The sequence below is a fragment of the Gigantopelta aegis genome, chromosome 3 (assembly GCF_016097555.1).
Source record: "Gigantopelta aegis isolate Gae_Host chromosome 3, Gae_host_genome, whole genome shotgun sequence".
NCBI lineage: Eukaryota > Metazoa > Mollusca > Gastropoda > Neomphalida > Peltospiridae > Gigantopelta > Gigantopelta aegis.
The window spans coordinates 11,922,525-11,940,628 of NC_054701.1; the positions used below are offsets into that span (position 1 = coordinate 11,922,525).

Sequence of the window (18,104 nt, forward strand, 5' to 3'; positions counted from 1 at the left end):
TTAACTTTCAAATTGTCTGTTTCCCCATTCTTTATGTGTCTATTCACCTTTCTCCAGAACTTGCTATAAAAGATTAATATAAATATTATGAAAGGTTAATGTTCAAAAAGATTTATAGGTGAAACAAAAGAGAGAGTAAAAACAAATAAGAAATAAATAAACAAGACCAGTGATTTTTTTTAAGAACACAAAAAAAAAAGAGAAAAACCTTTGAAACACATGTAAGCAATGGCCTGTAATAATAATATATATAACAAAAATACTAAAGGAAATAATAATTTCTAAAAAAAGTAAATAAATGAAGGCCTTAAAATAAGTAATGACCTGTACTGACAATCATTATTTTTTTTAATAATAATACAAAATAATAATACACCCCTAAAAATGTGTCGAGTGCGTCGTTAAATAAAACATGTCTATTAGTCGATAACATGTAAAACAAAATTACAGCAAACTAAGGAATGTCTCTTTAACGACATCCCAGCACGAAAAATACATCAAATTCAAGATTTTTATATTGATGTGGTTGAATAATTAATGTTTTGACCTACATTAGCGTAATTTGACCCAGATAATGATTGGGGATTTCGGACATGACGTTTCACGGGGAAAACTCAGTTATTTCTGCTACTTTCACTTCCGCTGTAAATATTTGGGAGGACGTTGCCGACATATATAATGATTCTGAAAACGAAGGAGTTTGAATGATTCACTGAGGAGGACATTGTTGTAAATTTACGTGATTTATTGTTAGATACGGTTCAGGAAATTGATATTTTTAATGATGATTTTGATGTACCTGAAGATTTTCTTCTTGGCTGGTCCAAACAAGACTGTGATCCCCTTGTACCTCCCTTCACTGGTGAAGTGGGTTTCAAGTGGATTTTTTCACATAATATTACTTTACAAACAGCTGGACCTGTTGATTTTTGTTTAGATTGTTTTTTGATGAGTTTTTATTTGAACAAATTGTGGACGAGAGTAACATATATTATGGACAGTTTTGAACTCCTTCTTTTCGTCCACAATGTCTAGAAACAGACTTTAGAATGTTTGGAAGTTTTTTTCATTTGAACAATAATTCCAATTGTGTGCCAAGGGGAAGTGCGGGACATGATCCCCTTTTCAAAGTGCGACTCTTTTATGAAACATTCTCTTTGAGAATGGCCAAAACAGCACAAATCCACTTGTTTTTTTTTTTTCGAGATATCATTGAAATTTGAGTAAACGTAAGTATCTATCTGTAATATTTGTATTTTTGCACATTTCTTTACACTGTTTTTATTTAAATTTTGAATTTTTATATTGATGTTGATCAACACTTTATTTGTTTGCATTACCATAGTTTGACACCCAATAGTCGATGTATTTTTCGTGCTGGAGAGTCGTTAAACCATTCATTCATTCATTTCTTTTATGAATGTTTTAATAAACAATGTCTTTCTACATACTCGCCGGACGAACACATCTCTATTGATGAAGGAATGTGTCCATGGAAGGGTCATCTGTCTTTTAGGGTGTACAGTCCTAACAAGCTGTACATGGTGAGGCATTAACCTTATTTATTGTACACTTATTTCTGCTGTTTGGTATCTTTTACTTCAATTTTTACTATTTTTTATTTTTAAACAAATTTATTATAATAATACATACATCTCCATTTGGATAGTTATCACAGATGAGAAGTTACATATAAGGAGAGTACTTAAACATTCTTTCTTTTTTAAAGTATCGTAACAACACCAAGGCTCGCTTTCCATTAACGTGATTGTGCTTGTTTCTGCATGCGGAAATGTGCTCTATCCATATTAGCTTTTGCGCAAGTGGATTATTATACAAAATGTGACACTAAGTGCACTTTTAGACTGCTAGTAAAATAGACAAAATTAATTGACAAATATATAGGCACCCGATGTGTGCGAGAGTGTATCGGGATATTGCAGCAGCTGCTAGATGGACGTCTACACAGGAGCGCTCCACCATTCAAATCCTGTCGAATAAGAGGTCTGTGAAAAAAAGTTCAATGTTGTCATGGGCTTCCTGCGCTCCTGTGGATTTTTGAACAAAGGTTATAAGGTAAACAATAGATATGTAAATAATCAATAGATGCAAACATTGAAGGTACATTTCCCCCTAACTTAAATATCTTTACTGTACCAACAGTCTGTTTCTTGATATTTTGTTTTGATGAAAGGGTTTGATTAGTCCTAAAAAGTACATGTGTGTTTCCTGTTTCCCGGCCTACCTTAATTTTATGTTGAGACCCAAAACATTTTTGAAGCAAACCAAAAATAATAATAATAATAAAAAGGAAAAACTTTAAAAAAAAAATTAAAATCTAGTTTGGCCTATTACGAGTTCTCGGTTTGATTCGATTTAAAAAAAAAAAAAAAAAAAAAACGTTCCTACCTACCTACCCTATTTTTTTTTTTTTTTAGGATCAAACCTGAAGTCATTTTTTTAGGCCTAATGTTGTACTTGACGGTTCTTGTGTAATCACTATTATGACAGTTAAATATATCCCCTGCGCGTGCTGTAACCTCACTGTGGTGCAGGGGTGTAACATTCTCTTTGAGAATGGCCAATACAGCGCAAATCCCCTTGTTTTCTTCGATATACAATTGAAATTGTGAGTAAAAGTCAGTATCTATCTGTGATATTTGTATTTTTGCACAGTTCTTTACACTGTTTTAATTTAATTGTTGAATTTTTATATTGATGTTGATCATCACTTTGTTTGCCTTTACCACAGTTTGACACCCAATAACCGATGTATTTTTCGTGCTGGGGTGTCATTAAACATACATTCATTCGCGTGCTGCTGTAACCTCAACGTGGTGCAGTGGTGTAACATTCTCTCTGAGAATGGCCAATACAGCACAAATTGAAATTTTGAGTAAAAGTTAATATCTATCTGTGGTATTTGTATTTTTGTACAGTTCTTTACACTGTGTTTTTATTAAAATCTTGAATTTTATATTGATGTTGATCATCACTTTATGTTTGCTTTACCATGGTTTGACACCCAATAGCCGATGTATTTTTCGTGCTGGGGTGTCGTTAAACATTCATTCATTCGTTAAATATATATTATTGTTTAAATACCCAGGGCTAGCTCTGCCACTCTCCAAATTCGTCAAATGTGAATTTTGAGAACAAATGTGAAATTTTATTTTAATTTGGCGAAAACTATTTGTGTAAGAATATATACGTTGTTGAAAAATAGCTATACGTTTTGTATTTTTGAGATCATTTCCTGAAATGTTTCGATCACCCAGAGCTAGACCTAATACCACTACTATGTATTATCAATAATTAGTGCACAATCATGATTTTGAATATTTTGTGCAAAAGTACATTAAAAAAAATATTTATATGAGCTTATTATTATTTTATTGTTTACAATTTGTTGTTTTCTTAACAGATCTACTGGGACAATTATTTTTCAAGTCCCGTTCTCTTTTACCGTCTGGCTGCAGAGGACACTATAGCTTGTGGGACTGTGAGGCTTTCTCGGGCCGAAATGCCTCGGGCCTTGAAAGACAGACACCTGGAAGCTGATGGAGTGATCTACCACAGGCGAGGAAATCTTTTGGCACTCTAATGGAAGGATAAGCTGGATGTCTCAGTCTTGTCGACGATGCATCGGGCTACGATTGGATGCACAGCTCAGCGACGTAGTTGGTTGACACGCGTTGTCAAACCTATTGCAGTCCTCGAGTACACCAGGTACATGGGGGTGTTGACACATCTTATCAGATGTCACAGTACTTCACTGTGCTGAGGAAAACAAAGAAGTGGTGAAGACACTGACTCTTCAACTTCTTGCCATATTTAGTGCCAACACATTCATATTGTGGTAGAAGATTGGACGAGGTGGTTTCAGTCACCATGACTTTGTTCTGTCCATTGTCAAGAAAGAAATGTTTTATACCGGCCTCTGGTGGAGCAGTGGTTAAGCCATCAGACTACAGGGTTCGCAGCCCAGTACCGGCTCCAACCCAGAGCGACTTCTTAAGGGCTCAATGGGTAGGTGTAAGGCCATTACACCCTCTTCTCTCTCACTAACGAACTAATAACTAACCCACAGTCCTGGACAGACAGCCCAGATAGCTGAGGTGTGTTCCCAGGACAGCGTGCTTGAACCTTAGTTGGATATAAGCACGAAAATAAGTTGAAATGAAATGAAAATGTTTTATTTAACGACGCACTCGACACATTTTATTGACGGAATGAATGAATGAATGTTTAACGACACCCCAGCACGAAAAATACATCGGCTATTGGGTGTCAAACTATGGTAATGCAAATAAATAAAGTGATGATCATCACTATCAATATACAAATTCAAGGTTTAAACAAAAACAGTGTAAAGAACTGTGCAAAAAACCAAATACAAATATCACAGAATTTTACGGACACTGAATTTTACTCTAAACTTCATTTGTGCTGTATTGGCCATTCTCAAAGATAATGTTACACCCCTGCACCACGGTGAGGTTACAGCACGCGCAGGGGTTTTATTGACGGTTATATGGTGTCAGACATATGGTTAAAGACCAGGGCCCGGTTGTTCGAAGCCTGGGTTAACTTAACCACTGGTTATCACTAACTGTTGTTTAAATTCCTTAACCAAGGGTTGGCTAACCATTGGATAAAAATCGGTTGTTCAAACACTATTTTAACTCATGGTTAGCAAACCCATGGTTAGATTTCCCTAACCGTGAGTTAGATTCCAGTGACCTGTGGTTAAATATAACTGACCAATCAGTAAAGTATGTCATTTCCCACAATTCCATTATTTACATTTATGTCACATCTAAAAATAGCCTCACGCTTGTTCGTCTGCTGCAGTAGTCTAGTTAAAAAAAAATGAAAGGCGAAAAACGAAAAGCGAATTTCGATATTCGTGAAATATCACTTATTGTGGAAAATGTTTCCGAAAACATAGGCACTATAAAAAGCAAGTTAACAAATTCAGTGACAAACAACTTGAAGAAACAAGTGTGGCAGTCCATAACAGATCAAGTAAACTCGGTTGGCGTTGAACGCAGCGATAGGGATGACGTCAAAGAGAAACGGAGGAGTATGTACACGTCGGCGAAAAAGAAAAATGCCGAGTATAAAAAAAGTTTAACGAAGACGGGTGGTGGACCAAGTTCCAAAGAACTCAGTCCCAAAACACAGAAGATAGTTGATTTATTTTCGGACGATCCGAGTTTCTCCGGGCTTAATGGTGGGATGGAGACTGCAATTCTGATAAACCGTAAGTAAAACAATATTTTAATTTGTAAATGATTACTAGACCTCAGTATAATTATTTCATATGTTGTACAACGATCACTGATGTTATAAATAACATGGGTGTAGGCTGGGGGTGGGTTCGGGGGGTTCCGACGAACCCCCCCCCCCCCCCCCCCCCCCCGCTGAAGCAAACGGTCCGCTTTTAGAACTAAAATATTATTTTTTTATTAACAAGGGTCCATATTCGACCCCTCCCCCCCCCATGTCCAGGTCACGCTACGCCCCTGAACAAATAACATCTCACTAGTGATTACACGATCGCTTCTTTAAGTGACCTTCACCTTAGTTTTTCTTTTTCGTTTTTGCGTTTTGATCTGCATCTAATATAAAATTACTACAAAAAGTAATGACATCCCGAAAAAGCACATTAAAATGCATTTTAGTGAATGTTACTTGAATGACGGCTACGATATTTCCATAATAAAACAACTTGTTACTTACCAACAGTTCGTCTGCAATCATGAAGTAAAGGTGAAGGTTACTATAATGAAATTTATGCTAATAATGAGGTCTTATTTAGGATCTTTCATTGTAATTAACATTGAAAAAAACAAAACACGACAATGTTTAACAAATACAATTTATTTGACAATGCTTTACTGAGTGTAATTGTATTTATATTATAATCAATATCAATGAATGAAGAAATAAATATATCACAAGTTCAATTTAGCAAACATAAATATTTGCAGTAAAATGAAACAATAAATAAACCACTAGATTTTAATGAACATTTTAATTAACAATTCTATACATTTTATAACTTTTTTCTATCTTAAATGTATTCAGTAATTAATCATAAATAAATTTTAAAAAGCAACTACATGATTAATACTCATAACATTATATGTTTTGTGATTTCAGAAGGATCATCAGGATGTGAAGTAATTGATGAACATCATTCACCGGAACAGACATGCACATTTTCATCTTGGTATGAACCAACAGGTAATTATAATTTAAAATATTTATTTTCATTGATAGTATAGGCCTACAGTTTCTACAGTATTTTAGAGGTGTCATCACTAAACATACATACATTTGTATGCATACATGTATATAGAAACCTTTATTTAACTTTTGGGTGTAAAGTATTGTATATTTATCATAATATTTTATATTCAAATATATGTTATTAATTGGCAGTATCTTAATGAAATAAATTCTAGCAGAAATCACAGTCATGTCATAAAATGCAAAATGTGTATGCACAAATACTAACAAAAGAATAACATTTTTTATTTAGATATCATTATTCAGGATGTCAGCCCAGATGACATGCCACTGCCAGGGTGCACCTATGAAATCATCACCAATCCTATGCAGGTACATATATAATTATAATAATAACTGTGTGAAAAAAAATAAAAAAAATTATTACTTAGGAAAACACTGTAATTCATAAAGAGCAATGTATTTTGTGATCTTGCAATAACTTTTACTTTAATATTACATCTTTAATATTATGAAACCGGCCTCCGTGGCGCAGTGGGCAGGCGCTCGGACTACAGGCTGGTAGGTACAGGGTTCGCTTCCCGCAGTACCGGCTCCGACCCAGAGCGGGTTTTTAAGGGCCCAATGGGTAGGTGTATGGCCACTACACCCTCTTCTTTCTCTCTAACCACTAACAACTAACAATTAACCACTGGACAAACACTGAGGTGTCTGGCCAGGACAGCGTGCTTGAACCTTAATTGGATATAAGCACGAAAATAAAGTAAAAATAAATAAATAAATAATAATATTATGAAGTGGCTGCAAAATGAATGTTATATTAAGAAAAATCTGGTAGTATGTAATGAAAATATAAAGCATGATGTATGATGTATGATGCCATAGACAACATATTTTTTCATACATTTATTATTTACAGGTGCAAGATAACAAGCAACATGAAATTGCAGCAGAAAAAAAGAATACATGTTTGGTATGCCATGAAATGTTATACATGTATATATATTTTAATTTCATCTTTGAAACCAAGTCTTTGTCTAAAACCATCCACTTTAAAAAAAAAAGTCAACACAAAGTTAAAAGAATATAAGAACTAGCGTTTCGTCTGTATAATACAGACATTTTCAAGAGTATGAGGAGAAAGAGAAAACTCACCAACTGTATAAAAGGTGTGGTGTAACAAGTGTGGCTAACACTCAAGTATAATTAACCAGTCAATAAAACTTCAAGGTATCAGACCATAAGCTAAGAATAAAACAAAAGTCCAATGAAACAGAGTGGCTAATCTGCCACTCGGATCATATTCATTCAGTCCTTTTGGCCACACACAGTTCATGAATATATACAAATAGATTCAGCTAAATTAAGTTTGGCTTGGTCCTGAACAGCAACTATTTGAAGGAGAGTGCAACTGAGGGAGTGCCCTGGGATATTAAAGGGAGGGGCTACATGTGGGGCTTTAGCTGTCTTATTATATTTAATATTATGTCTGTATCCTGAAAGTCTAGTGCTAAACCTATTGATAGTTTGTCGAACATACTGCATTTTGCATTTGTTGCAGGTAATACAATAAACCACAAAATTGTGTTGTTTTCAGGACAAATCCATTGAAGAAAACAAAGTGAATGGCAAAAAAAGAAGAATTTCGACAGGAATGGTAAATAAAAAAATATATTAGGTTATATACATGAACATTTGTTAGCTGTTAGTGAGTGGTGAATACAGTTATGTGAAGGTGAGTGCAGTAAAATTAAGGTACCATGAATTATCTAGTGCAGGGCCGTAGCAGGACCTGAACATTTGGGGGGGGGGGGGGGGGGGGCACAAAGTCTGACCTGAAAATTGGGTGGGGGCACAAAGTAATTTCGCGGGTTTCCGACGGGGCCTGATAATAACTTGTTTATGGGTTTGGGGGACAAAATTTCGGGGGGCCTGTGCCCCCCCCCCCCCCCCGACACAGAGGGCGCTACGGCCCTGTAGTGTTTTGAATGACTGTATGGTACATGGGGATGTACACTGAAGACATTGGTAGACCATTTGCTTCAGATGCAGTTGGTAATTTGTATTATTCTAGCTTACAGACTCGTTGAACTATTTATCATTCCAAGCATTGTTTTAACAAAGGCTGTTGTATGTGCTGTCCTGTATATGTAAAAGTTCATTTAAAAGACCCCTTTACTGCTAATTGAAAAAGAGTGACTTCTTTCGAGGTAGAAACATCTGTGCAGTGGACTATGTATACCAAATTACTTATGTTTCACGTGATGACTAATCAATGTGATGAGCAGAGGTGTCATTAAAGGAACATTCCTTTCATTTCCTTTTACTGTATCGTATTAATTATATTGGAACTAGTGAGTAAATGTTTAAAAAGAATGGAATTAACCTCCACAATGACCGGATTAACTGATTGTCACACGAGTATTTTAATGATAAATGTAATTCAACTAATTGTAATGAAATGTATTTCAATTATTAAAAACAAAATTTGTCTCAGGGTGGAGATGAAATAAAAAAAAACTACAAGTTGAAGTACTTGGGAAAAATAAAGGAAGAGAGAGAGATGATAAAATTGAAAAAAAACTAAATTGCAGTTGCAAATAGAGTTGCTGAAACAGCAGTTGAATCCTGCAACTATTTTGGAGCAATAAAGGGAGATTTCAAGTTATTAATTGTTATGTTCACACCTGATTGTAGTAAAAAGTTTAAACCACTCATTGTCAAATTTGTTTTCATGTCAAATGTTAAATACGCGTCAATTGGTTAATTAACAAGTTGCTATTTATTTACACAGGGTACCCACGGAACAGGGAAAACAGGGAAAATTGTTTTTTTAAATTCCCTGCAGGGAAAATTCAGGGAATTTAAAATTTTGGTCTGATTCAGGGAAAATACAGGGAATGTTATTTGGATGTAATGAAATGTGGACAAATATCAGGGAATGTTGTTGAGTAAACATGGATGTGTATACAAAACCATGTAGAAATGTAATAAACCTAAGCTAATGGTGTTTTTTTGTCTTTTTCATCAGGGTATTGAATGATAGCTATTGGCGATTTCTAGTGTATCTTTCAAAAGCTATCTATTTTTATTGAGAAATCATCTGATCACTATATCAAATTGTACCACCAAAGAAAATGTCATGTATATATGATCTACATATAGCACCCAAAACACTAAACGTGAAAATGGAAATAAGCGATCATTCAGATGTTTGAACTATTATTTGCTGAAATTTGAACAAATCATGTTTGTAGTTAGCTCGAGTGTCCACTAGCTGTAACCTGCTATATAGCAGGTTACAGCTAGTGGACACACGAGCTAGTTTGTAGTCTATTAATCTGCTATCTATCTTTGTGGTTGCTGTAGTGTACTATTACACATTAAAACAGATGGGAGTACAAGGTTAAACCAGACGTAATCTATATACAAGTATTGTTAATTTTGTTATATTGTAAACCATAATCTTTGATCTGGATGTAGCTTTTACATGTAGTTATAATACATGTACAACATAATATCTAATGGCTAGACAATATTAACAGTAACTGGAAAACTGGAAAGAAGAGTTGAAATGCACGCACGCACGCACACACAGTCGTGGCTTTGGGGTTGACTGGGGGCTGCTGTATACAATAAAAATCATGGATATCAGACGGAAAAATCTTTTAAAACAGGGGAAAATCAGGGGAAATACAGGGAATTTTTTTTCAAAATTATGTGGGTACCCTTTTACAGACAATAATGTGAATTAAATAAATAATTCAAAACTATTGTTTTCCTGGAAATATCTCAAAAAAAGGTATTTGCTATATGAGCTCGGACAAGGTGACCATTTTCAGGTCCAACATAGTTATCAATTGTGTGATCATCCTGAATATCATCATCTTCCATTGGCTCATTGCGTTCAACTGCAATGTTGTGCAGAACAGCGCATGAAAGAACAATTTTGCATACTCTTTCTGGCTCCATACGTATTTCACCATGAAGACACCCAAACCTGCGCTTCCACCTCCCAAATGTCCTCTCTATTACATTGCGTGTGCTTTTGTGGCAGACATTGTACCGCGCTTGTTTCCGTGTAGCGGTGTTGAGGAATGGTGTCATTAAAAAAGGGCTACATGCATATCCACTATCTCCTGAAAACATAAAAACATGTATGTATATTATTGTTTTCTTTTAGTGTGTGCAACTTTAATGTTTATTGGGTTAAACATATCTTTATTATCCATTTTATTTTTCAATGAAGCTATATTTTATTTTCATTACTTTTAAAAATAAATTATTTAAATATAATTATTAAAATAAAAAGGTAACTTAAGATATCAATATGAAGTGTGTTTCAAACAGGGTATTCTGAAAGGAAAAAAAATGGTTCATTGAACAATACACTCAAGACATTTTATTTATGGTTATATGACATCAGACATATGGTTGAGGACCATTCAGATAACCAGAGAGGAAAACTGATGCCACAACTGTTTGTGTTACTCTCTTCAATTAGCAGCATTGGATCTTTTACATGCATTATCCCACAGACATGATCGTACACACCACAGACTTTATTGAACCAGTTGAATTTGAATCTGATATACTTTGTACTCCTGGGTGAGGAAATGTCTTCTTTCTTTACAATCTGGTATCCTTTTGTAAAAAAAAATAATCCACATTGTGTGGTGAATATAAATGAGTTACTGTTGATCATGACAAATGCTGGAATAATAGGACATCGCATTTCCCTTTACCTTGGTTCATTTGCAAAAACATATTCGACACGTAATCATGAGTTTTAGTTTACAAGGTTACACTGAACATAATAGAAATGGAAAACATATATATTTATTATATCCTAGGTAAGAATGCATACAGTCACTAGTACCTAGAATAATTCCATCGTCCAAGTTGAAAGCCCTTGTTTCCAGATGTGTGCATATGGCTGAGGTCCTGAACACATGGCTGTCATGGGTAGAACCTGGCCATTTAGCCACAATATTGGTGAATCTTCCTGTTGAACAAATGAAAGATAATATTAATATTTACTGTAAGCGTGTGTGTGTGCATGCGTGTGTAGGCCTATGTATGTGTGTGTGTATATATATGTGTGTGTGTGGCAATGAAAAGGCGGATTTAGCTGCCAAGACCGCTTTGAATTTGCCTCGTGCCAATATGGGTATTTAACACATATATTTATTTTAAAGAAGGACCCTCCACCTCAGTGTGACCGCTGTCGGTGTACATTGACAGTGCGTCACATTTTGGTGGATTGTGGTCATTTACAGCCAATTAGACATAATGTGTTTGGTAACAGATGCGTGGTGGAATCCTTTAGGTTCCACCCATAGCTGATCCTGAGATTTCTTCGGGAAACAGGATTTTATTCCCAGTTTTAAATTTCTTCATCTATTAAATAGTTTTAATTTAATACAGTTTTTAGTTATCAATGTTTTTAGTTTAATCGGTTCAGAACACCGTGGGTTTTTTGTGTGGGTTTTTTGTGTTTGTTCTTTTAATATGTTACCAGTTTACCATATGTTGACACCCAATAGCCGATAAATTTTCTCGTGCTGGGGTGTCGTTAATCATCTATTCATTTCATTTCATTTCGTATGTGTATGTATGTATGTGTATGTATGTATGTATGTTCACGTGCACGCACGCACACACACACACTCCATATATTTCACTACTGCTTTCATCATTTAACAAGAGCTGGTATGTTGTAATGAAATATGTTTGCATGAAGCTATTTAAAAGTTTTTTAAACAATATTTAATTGCTCCTGATTAGCTGTTAATAAAGGGCCAAATGGCTAATCAAATTTATGGATATTGTTTTTATTTCCATTTTCATATACCAAAATGTGTGTATGTATATACACATACATTCCTACAAAGAAACATAGACACACATACATATACTTATATCGATAATTTAATATTCTTATAATTACTGTACATTCAAACATTTGGTAACCGAAAACATTTTATCCTATAATGGGCCTCATTCAAAAATGTGTGTCATCAAGGGAAATAATCGAGCACAATATTATTTACAAAGAAAGGGCCAATCGTTTTACGACACCGGCACATGTTTATTTTCCATCTAGGGACGAAAGTTTGATGTAGGGTAGTGTTATGAATGTTAGTATTGTTACTAGTAATTGAATCAATTGTGAGAATTGTATATTACCTTCGTCATCACATATTGCCTGGATGTTTATGGAGTGATATCCCTTCCTGTTTACAAATGCAGGCTCGTTGTCGGATGGTGCTTGTAATCTGACGTGGGTCCCATCAACCGCTCCAATGACGCCAGGAAAACCCCCCAGCTCATAAAATCCTTTTTTAACCTTCGACAGATGCTGTTGCTCCACTGGCCAGGTAATAAAATTGTTACGTAAATCACACAGGGCACCAGCTACATCAAAGATTACTCTGGACACCGTAGATTTATCCAAACCAAACGTATCGCCCACCACCTGCAGGAAACTGCCACTCGCAAAGTACCTTAAAGCAATCACCACCTGTAACTCTGGCGACAGGGCATGGCTCCGTGACGTTTTTCTCCTAAGGGTGGGTTTAATTAAATTGCAAATGTATTGAATACTTTCTCTTGAAAAACGAAAACGTGATCTTAACTCGTTGTCGGTATAAGTATCGAGACTTACGGTATGATGGCGATAATTCCGTTCTTTTCTGTCATTATTTACAAACATTTGTCCGCCATTTTTATCCACTGGTTAGGCATTTAAGCACTGGTCAGGGGCTGCTTTAACTTTAACCATGAGTTAGGGCATAATTAACCCACTGTTAGCGCTAACCAAATTTCGAACAACGCAATTTATAACCAGTGGGTAAATTTAACTCATGGTTAGGCACTTAACCCATGGTTAGCGCTAACCCAGGTTTCGAACAACCGGGCCCAGAGATTTTTATAGGAAACCCACTGTCGCCACTTCATGAGCTACTCGTTTCGATTAGCAGCAAGGAATCTTTTATATGCACCATCCCACAGACAGGATAGTACATACCACGGCCTTTGTTACACCAGTTGTGGAGCACTGGCTGGAACGAGAAATAGCCCAATGGGTCCACCGACGGGGATCGATCCTAGACCGACCGCGCATCAAGCGAACGCTTTACCACTGGACTACGTCCCGCCCCTTGTCAAGAGTCTCAGTTAGATCGAGTCTGCCATCACCGCACCTGTACCTAGTGCCAAGCGAGGGAGGAAGGCTGAATCCCTCTGCTGGCTACTTCCCGTGTATTATCAAGCCTCAGCCTGGTGCATCAAACATGAAACCTCTTAGACGGTGTACAGTACACAAGGAGAGTGGTGAGATAAAGGAGACGCGATATATGTGTGAGGTGTGTATGGAGCCCGTGTATTGAACCATATGTGAAAAAGAAGGGCTTAAAGGCCCTCAATATCTTAAAGGTTATTGGCAAGACTGAATGGGAAGCAGATCGAAAGGTTATGCTCCGACTTTATAGATCTTTAGTTCGGTCTAAGCTTGATTATGGGTGCATTGTGTATGGGTCAGCACGTAAGTCTTACTTGCAAATGCTAGATACTATACACAACCAGGGACTTGGGCTCTGTCTTGGTGCTTTCAAAACATCTCCTGTGGAGAGCTTGTACATCGATGCACACGAACCTAGTTTGGGTGCTAGACGTGCAAAGCTTTCTCTGCAGTATGCTACAAAGATTAAATCAATGCCAAAACATCCTGCATACAATGCGGTGTTTGATAATAAATATATGAAGTTATTTGATGCGAAACCGAATGCGATTCGAACATTTGGTCTTCGCATTAAGCAGTTTTTATCAGTTTCCAACATTGATTTAACAGACATTTTGGAAACGCCTTCATATTTTATTTTGCCACCTTGGTGTATCAAACCACCAAAAATTGTATTCGATCTTGTGCATCTAAAAAAAAGATCGTACATATGCAGTTATTTATAAACAACATTTCATGGAAATCCAAGAGCGGTACTGTGATTACATTCCTGTTTACACAGACGGATCACGGGATGGGAATTCTGTGGCTTGTGCTACAGTGTTTCCATCAGACGCAATAATTTCCATGAGATTGCCCGATTCAGCATCAATCTTTACTGCTGAAATTTGGGCAATGATTAAAGCCCTGGAACAGATTAAGGATTCATGTGCATCCAAGTATATTATTTTTACAGACTCGCTTTCGTGTCTCCAAGCTCTACAATACATGAAATTCGAGCATCCCTTAGTTGGGATGGTCATACGAAAGTGTGCCTTTTTATCAACTGCCAATAAAGATGTTATATTTTGTTGGGTACCCAGCCATGTTGGCATTAATGGTAACGAAAAGGCAGATGTTGCTGCCAAGTCTGCTTTGAACTTGCCCCGTGTCCATGTTGGTGTCCCGTACAGTGACTTTAAATTTCATATTAACCAATATAGCTTTTCGACTTCGCAAGACGATTGGGACGGTACGGTTGCGAACAAGCTTCATTCTGTCAAGGCAGTCCTAGGAGAGTGGCAGTCACCCTACAGGCGATGCAGGAAATTTGAAGTAGTCTTGTGCCGTGCCCGCATCGGCCATACATATCTGACGCATTCGTTTATTTTAAAGAAGGACCCTTCCCCTCAGTGTGAACATTGTCAGTGTACACTGACTGTGCGGCACATTTTGGTGGAGTGTGATCATCTCAAGCCGACAAGAAATGATATATTTGGCAACAGAAATGTTTTGGAATCTTTTATATTCCATCCAGAATTAATTGTAAAGTTTTTAAAACACTTTGACTTCTATACAAAGTTTTAAAATATACTTACCTTGATTTTATGTATTATATTATACTTTTCCCCCACAGCTCCTTACACTGTGTTTTTACATGAATATATATAAATGATATTTCCATATACGTAACCATTTGTGACACCCAATAGCCGATATGTATTTTTGTGCTGGGGTGTCGTTAAACATTCATTCATTCATCGAACCCTGTTTTAAGAAGTTTTATACCCTACAAGACTTACTGCTGAAGACTAATGTGACATACATATTGTGTCATGCCCTGCCCCTGGAGGTGGCATGCAGATAACCCCGTGCTATCAATTCAAGACGAAACTCCAGTTTGAATTCTGTAAGGTTTAATTATCATTTCACGATAGCCCTCTAATGAAGAAGAATCAAGAGGTAAAGGCTGAAAGTAAAATTCAACACCAAATTATAGAAATGCATCTAACACTTTGCACTCAAAGTTACACAAGTTACACAAAGTTACTTAGGAATGTCTAAAATAATTCAAATTACCCTTAAAAATTAACTTTTAATTATATGCTAAAAGGGATAAGCGCTCGCTTGTACTTTCTACATCCGGGTACTCACATCCACATTTCAAATTCTATTTCGAGTAATTATACTAAAATACGTAATTCGTAGTAAAACAATGTAATTGATTATAACCTCCAGTATATCGGGAAACAAATAAAACATATATTGATAACTTACACCCTGCGTAACTGCCATTTTTCAACAAATTAGACAAGGACTGCCTCGTGGCGAGTCCGAGAAATGCCCAAAACATACCATAAACAAAAGAGTACCGTTAACGGAGACAACTGTAGACAGAATTAAAACTACCGTAAAGAACAATCTAGAGGTTGGCGTAAAACAAAACCTAATGTTAGCAAGTAGAGCTTTCCAACGAACCTTAGCAGAAATAAAATAGGCAAGTTTCATATTAAAAACATATTTCTAAGCTGACATAAGCGTGACAGCACATATTGTACTTAAATTTATTTGATGCAAACATACTCCTTTTTTTATAATTTTTACATACAATACTTGTAAACATAACCAAATTTACACTTTCATACTACTTTATAGACGAAAACTTTAACACGTTTCTCGATTCCTGTTTTTATATTAGTTTTGTAGGTGTTACTTTATAACACAATGTACATTCAAATACAATTCCTGAGCTCACAAGTATCCTCTAACTCCTTCAGCTCTCCTTCCTGTAAACATTATATTATTATGTATATATGTTTCAGGTTACTTCATTACAAATGTTTTTATTATACATATTATTCTACTTGTTTATTTTATTGTTAAAGTTAGTGTTAGTTTCACAAGAATATAAACGAATTTCAAATTGTGACGGTTGTTTTCATTTCAGTATCTTGGTGTGACATCTGGAATAAACTCATTTGAAAGCGATATTTTTTTGGGGAAAAATACTTTTAACAGTTCTGCATTGGTTACCATGGTAACAGAAGTAATACTGATTTCCATTCTCTTATACAGCTTAAAGATACTCTGTCACGGATGGTTGACCTAATTAATGACCTAACAAAGTATTATCTTAAAATATATACATTTAATTTGTCGCTAAAAGTACTTTATTTAACCATCTACATAACTACCATAACCCAATAATTACTGATATTGTGTAAAAAAAAATAATTGAATTATGTCAACGGTCCATAATTCAGGAAAATATAACGGCTAATTGGAGCGAAGAGGTGTGACGTATTATTTTTGTAGTCACGTGATGGGCAACCCCGGAATAACTGCAATGTCAAAACATTTGCCAAGCTCGTGTAACGAGAACGCTTGACTGTCCTATACGACGTAGGGTAAGTCGACAGAAAAACAATGAAAATAAGTTATAAAAAAATATATAAACATGTACTGAATGATAATAAGCTTATACATTAATTTTATTTTAGCAACAGAAGCATTTTAAACGGCGACGATTCGACTAGTTAGATAAATTCATCGTTTGTTCGCGGAAAAATCTAAACGCCTAAACACCGCATTCATTTTTCAGTTTGTCAAATTTATTATTATATAAAATATGCCATAACCCCATGGGTAATTACAAATGGCTTGGAATAGGAATTACTACATTTTTAAAGGGACATTCCTGAGTTTGCTGCAATGTTTGAGATGTTATCGACTAACAGAGGTTTTAACGATTGTAATTACATAACAACTATATTTTTCTGCATAAAATATTAGTGGCTGTATATTAAACGTGTTTCTAATCGTTCTAATATTTGTACTAGGTTTAATTTTATTTTATTTCCTAAAATATATTTGTATCATACGTACGAAATTATTTGAAGACAATATCCAGTTTGGGCTTACAAATATTAAGACGACCAGAAACACATTAAATATACAGACAATGATATTATAAACAAGAAAATATATTTAATATGTAAGTTTAAGGAGGGTCCTTCTTTAAAATAAATGAATGCATCAAATATGTATGGCCGATGCGGGCACGGCATAAGACTACTTTATCCTTCCTGCACCGCCTGTAAGATGACTGCCACTCTCCCAGAACTGCCTTGACTGAATGAAGCTTATTGCCAAGTCGAAAAGGTATACTGGTTAATATGAAATTTAAAATCACTGTAAAGGACACCAACATGGACACGGGGGCAAATTCAAAGCAGACTTGGCAGCAACATCTGCCTTTTCGTTACCCTTAATGCCAACATGGCTGGGTACCCAACAAAATATAACATCTTTATTGGCAATTGATAAAAAGACGCACTTTCGTATCACCATCCCAACTAAGGTATGCTCCAATTTCATGTACTGTAGAGCTTGGAGACACGAAAGTGAGTCTGTAAAAATAATATACTTGGATGCACATGAATCCTTAATCTGTTCCAGGGCTTTAATCATTGCCCAAATTTCAGCAGTAAAGATTGATGCTGAATAGGGCAATCTCATGGAAATTATTGCGTCTGATGGAAAAACTAGCACAAGCCACATAATTCCCATCCCGTGATCCGTCTGTGTAAACAGGAATGTAATCACAGTACCTCTCTTGGATTCC

General features: G+C 35.7%; 2 protein-coding genes across 2 annotated transcripts in view; one reads left to right on the forward strand and one right to left on the reverse strand.

Moving 5' to 3' along the window:
* The first annotated feature begins 4,872 nt into the window (after nt 1–4,872).
* LOC121368489 (myb/SANT-like DNA-binding domain-containing protein 4) lies at nt 4,873–9,301 on the forward strand. The gene is made up of 5 exons (XM_041493226.1): nt 4,873–5,266; nt 6,169–6,252; nt 6,551–6,630; nt 7,856–7,915; nt 9,290–9,301. The coding sequence occupies exons 1-5, from the start codon at nt 4,873–4,875 to the stop codon at nt 9,299–9,301; spliced, it is 630 nt and encodes a 209-aa protein (XP_041349160.1).
* A 749-nt stretch (nt 9,302–10,050) lies between these two features.
* The window catches only part of LOC121368490, a 22,001-nt gene continuing 13,947 nt past the window's right edge, over nt 10,051–18,104 (reverse strand). Inside the window, exons 6-9 of the mRNA XM_041493227.1 lie at nt 16,250–16,266; nt 12,448–12,824; nt 11,138–11,263; nt 10,051–10,397 (exon numbers count right to left, since the gene is read on the reverse strand). Of these exons, the coding sequence (XP_041349161.1) occupies nt 10,051–10,397; nt 11,138–11,263; nt 12,448–12,824; nt 16,250–16,266 (867 nt within the window). The remainder of the gene's footprint in view (nt 10,398–11,137; nt 11,264–12,447; nt 12,825–16,249; nt 16,267–18,104) is intronic.

Excerpts from the sequence above, each read along its gene's own strand:
- LOC121368489 (XM_041493226.1), top strand. The coding sequence starts at position 4,873 with ATGAAAGGCGAAAAACGAAAAGCGAATTTCGATATTCGTGAAATATCA. Across the intron at positions 6,253-6,550 it reads ATCTTGGTATGAACCAACAG|ATATCATTATTCAGGATGTC; the intron begins GTAATTATAATT and ends TTTTTTATTTAG. Across the intron at positions 6,631-7,855 it reads TCATCACCAATCCTATGCAG|GACAAATCCATTGAAGAAAA; the intron begins GTACATATATAA and ends TGTTGTTTTCAG.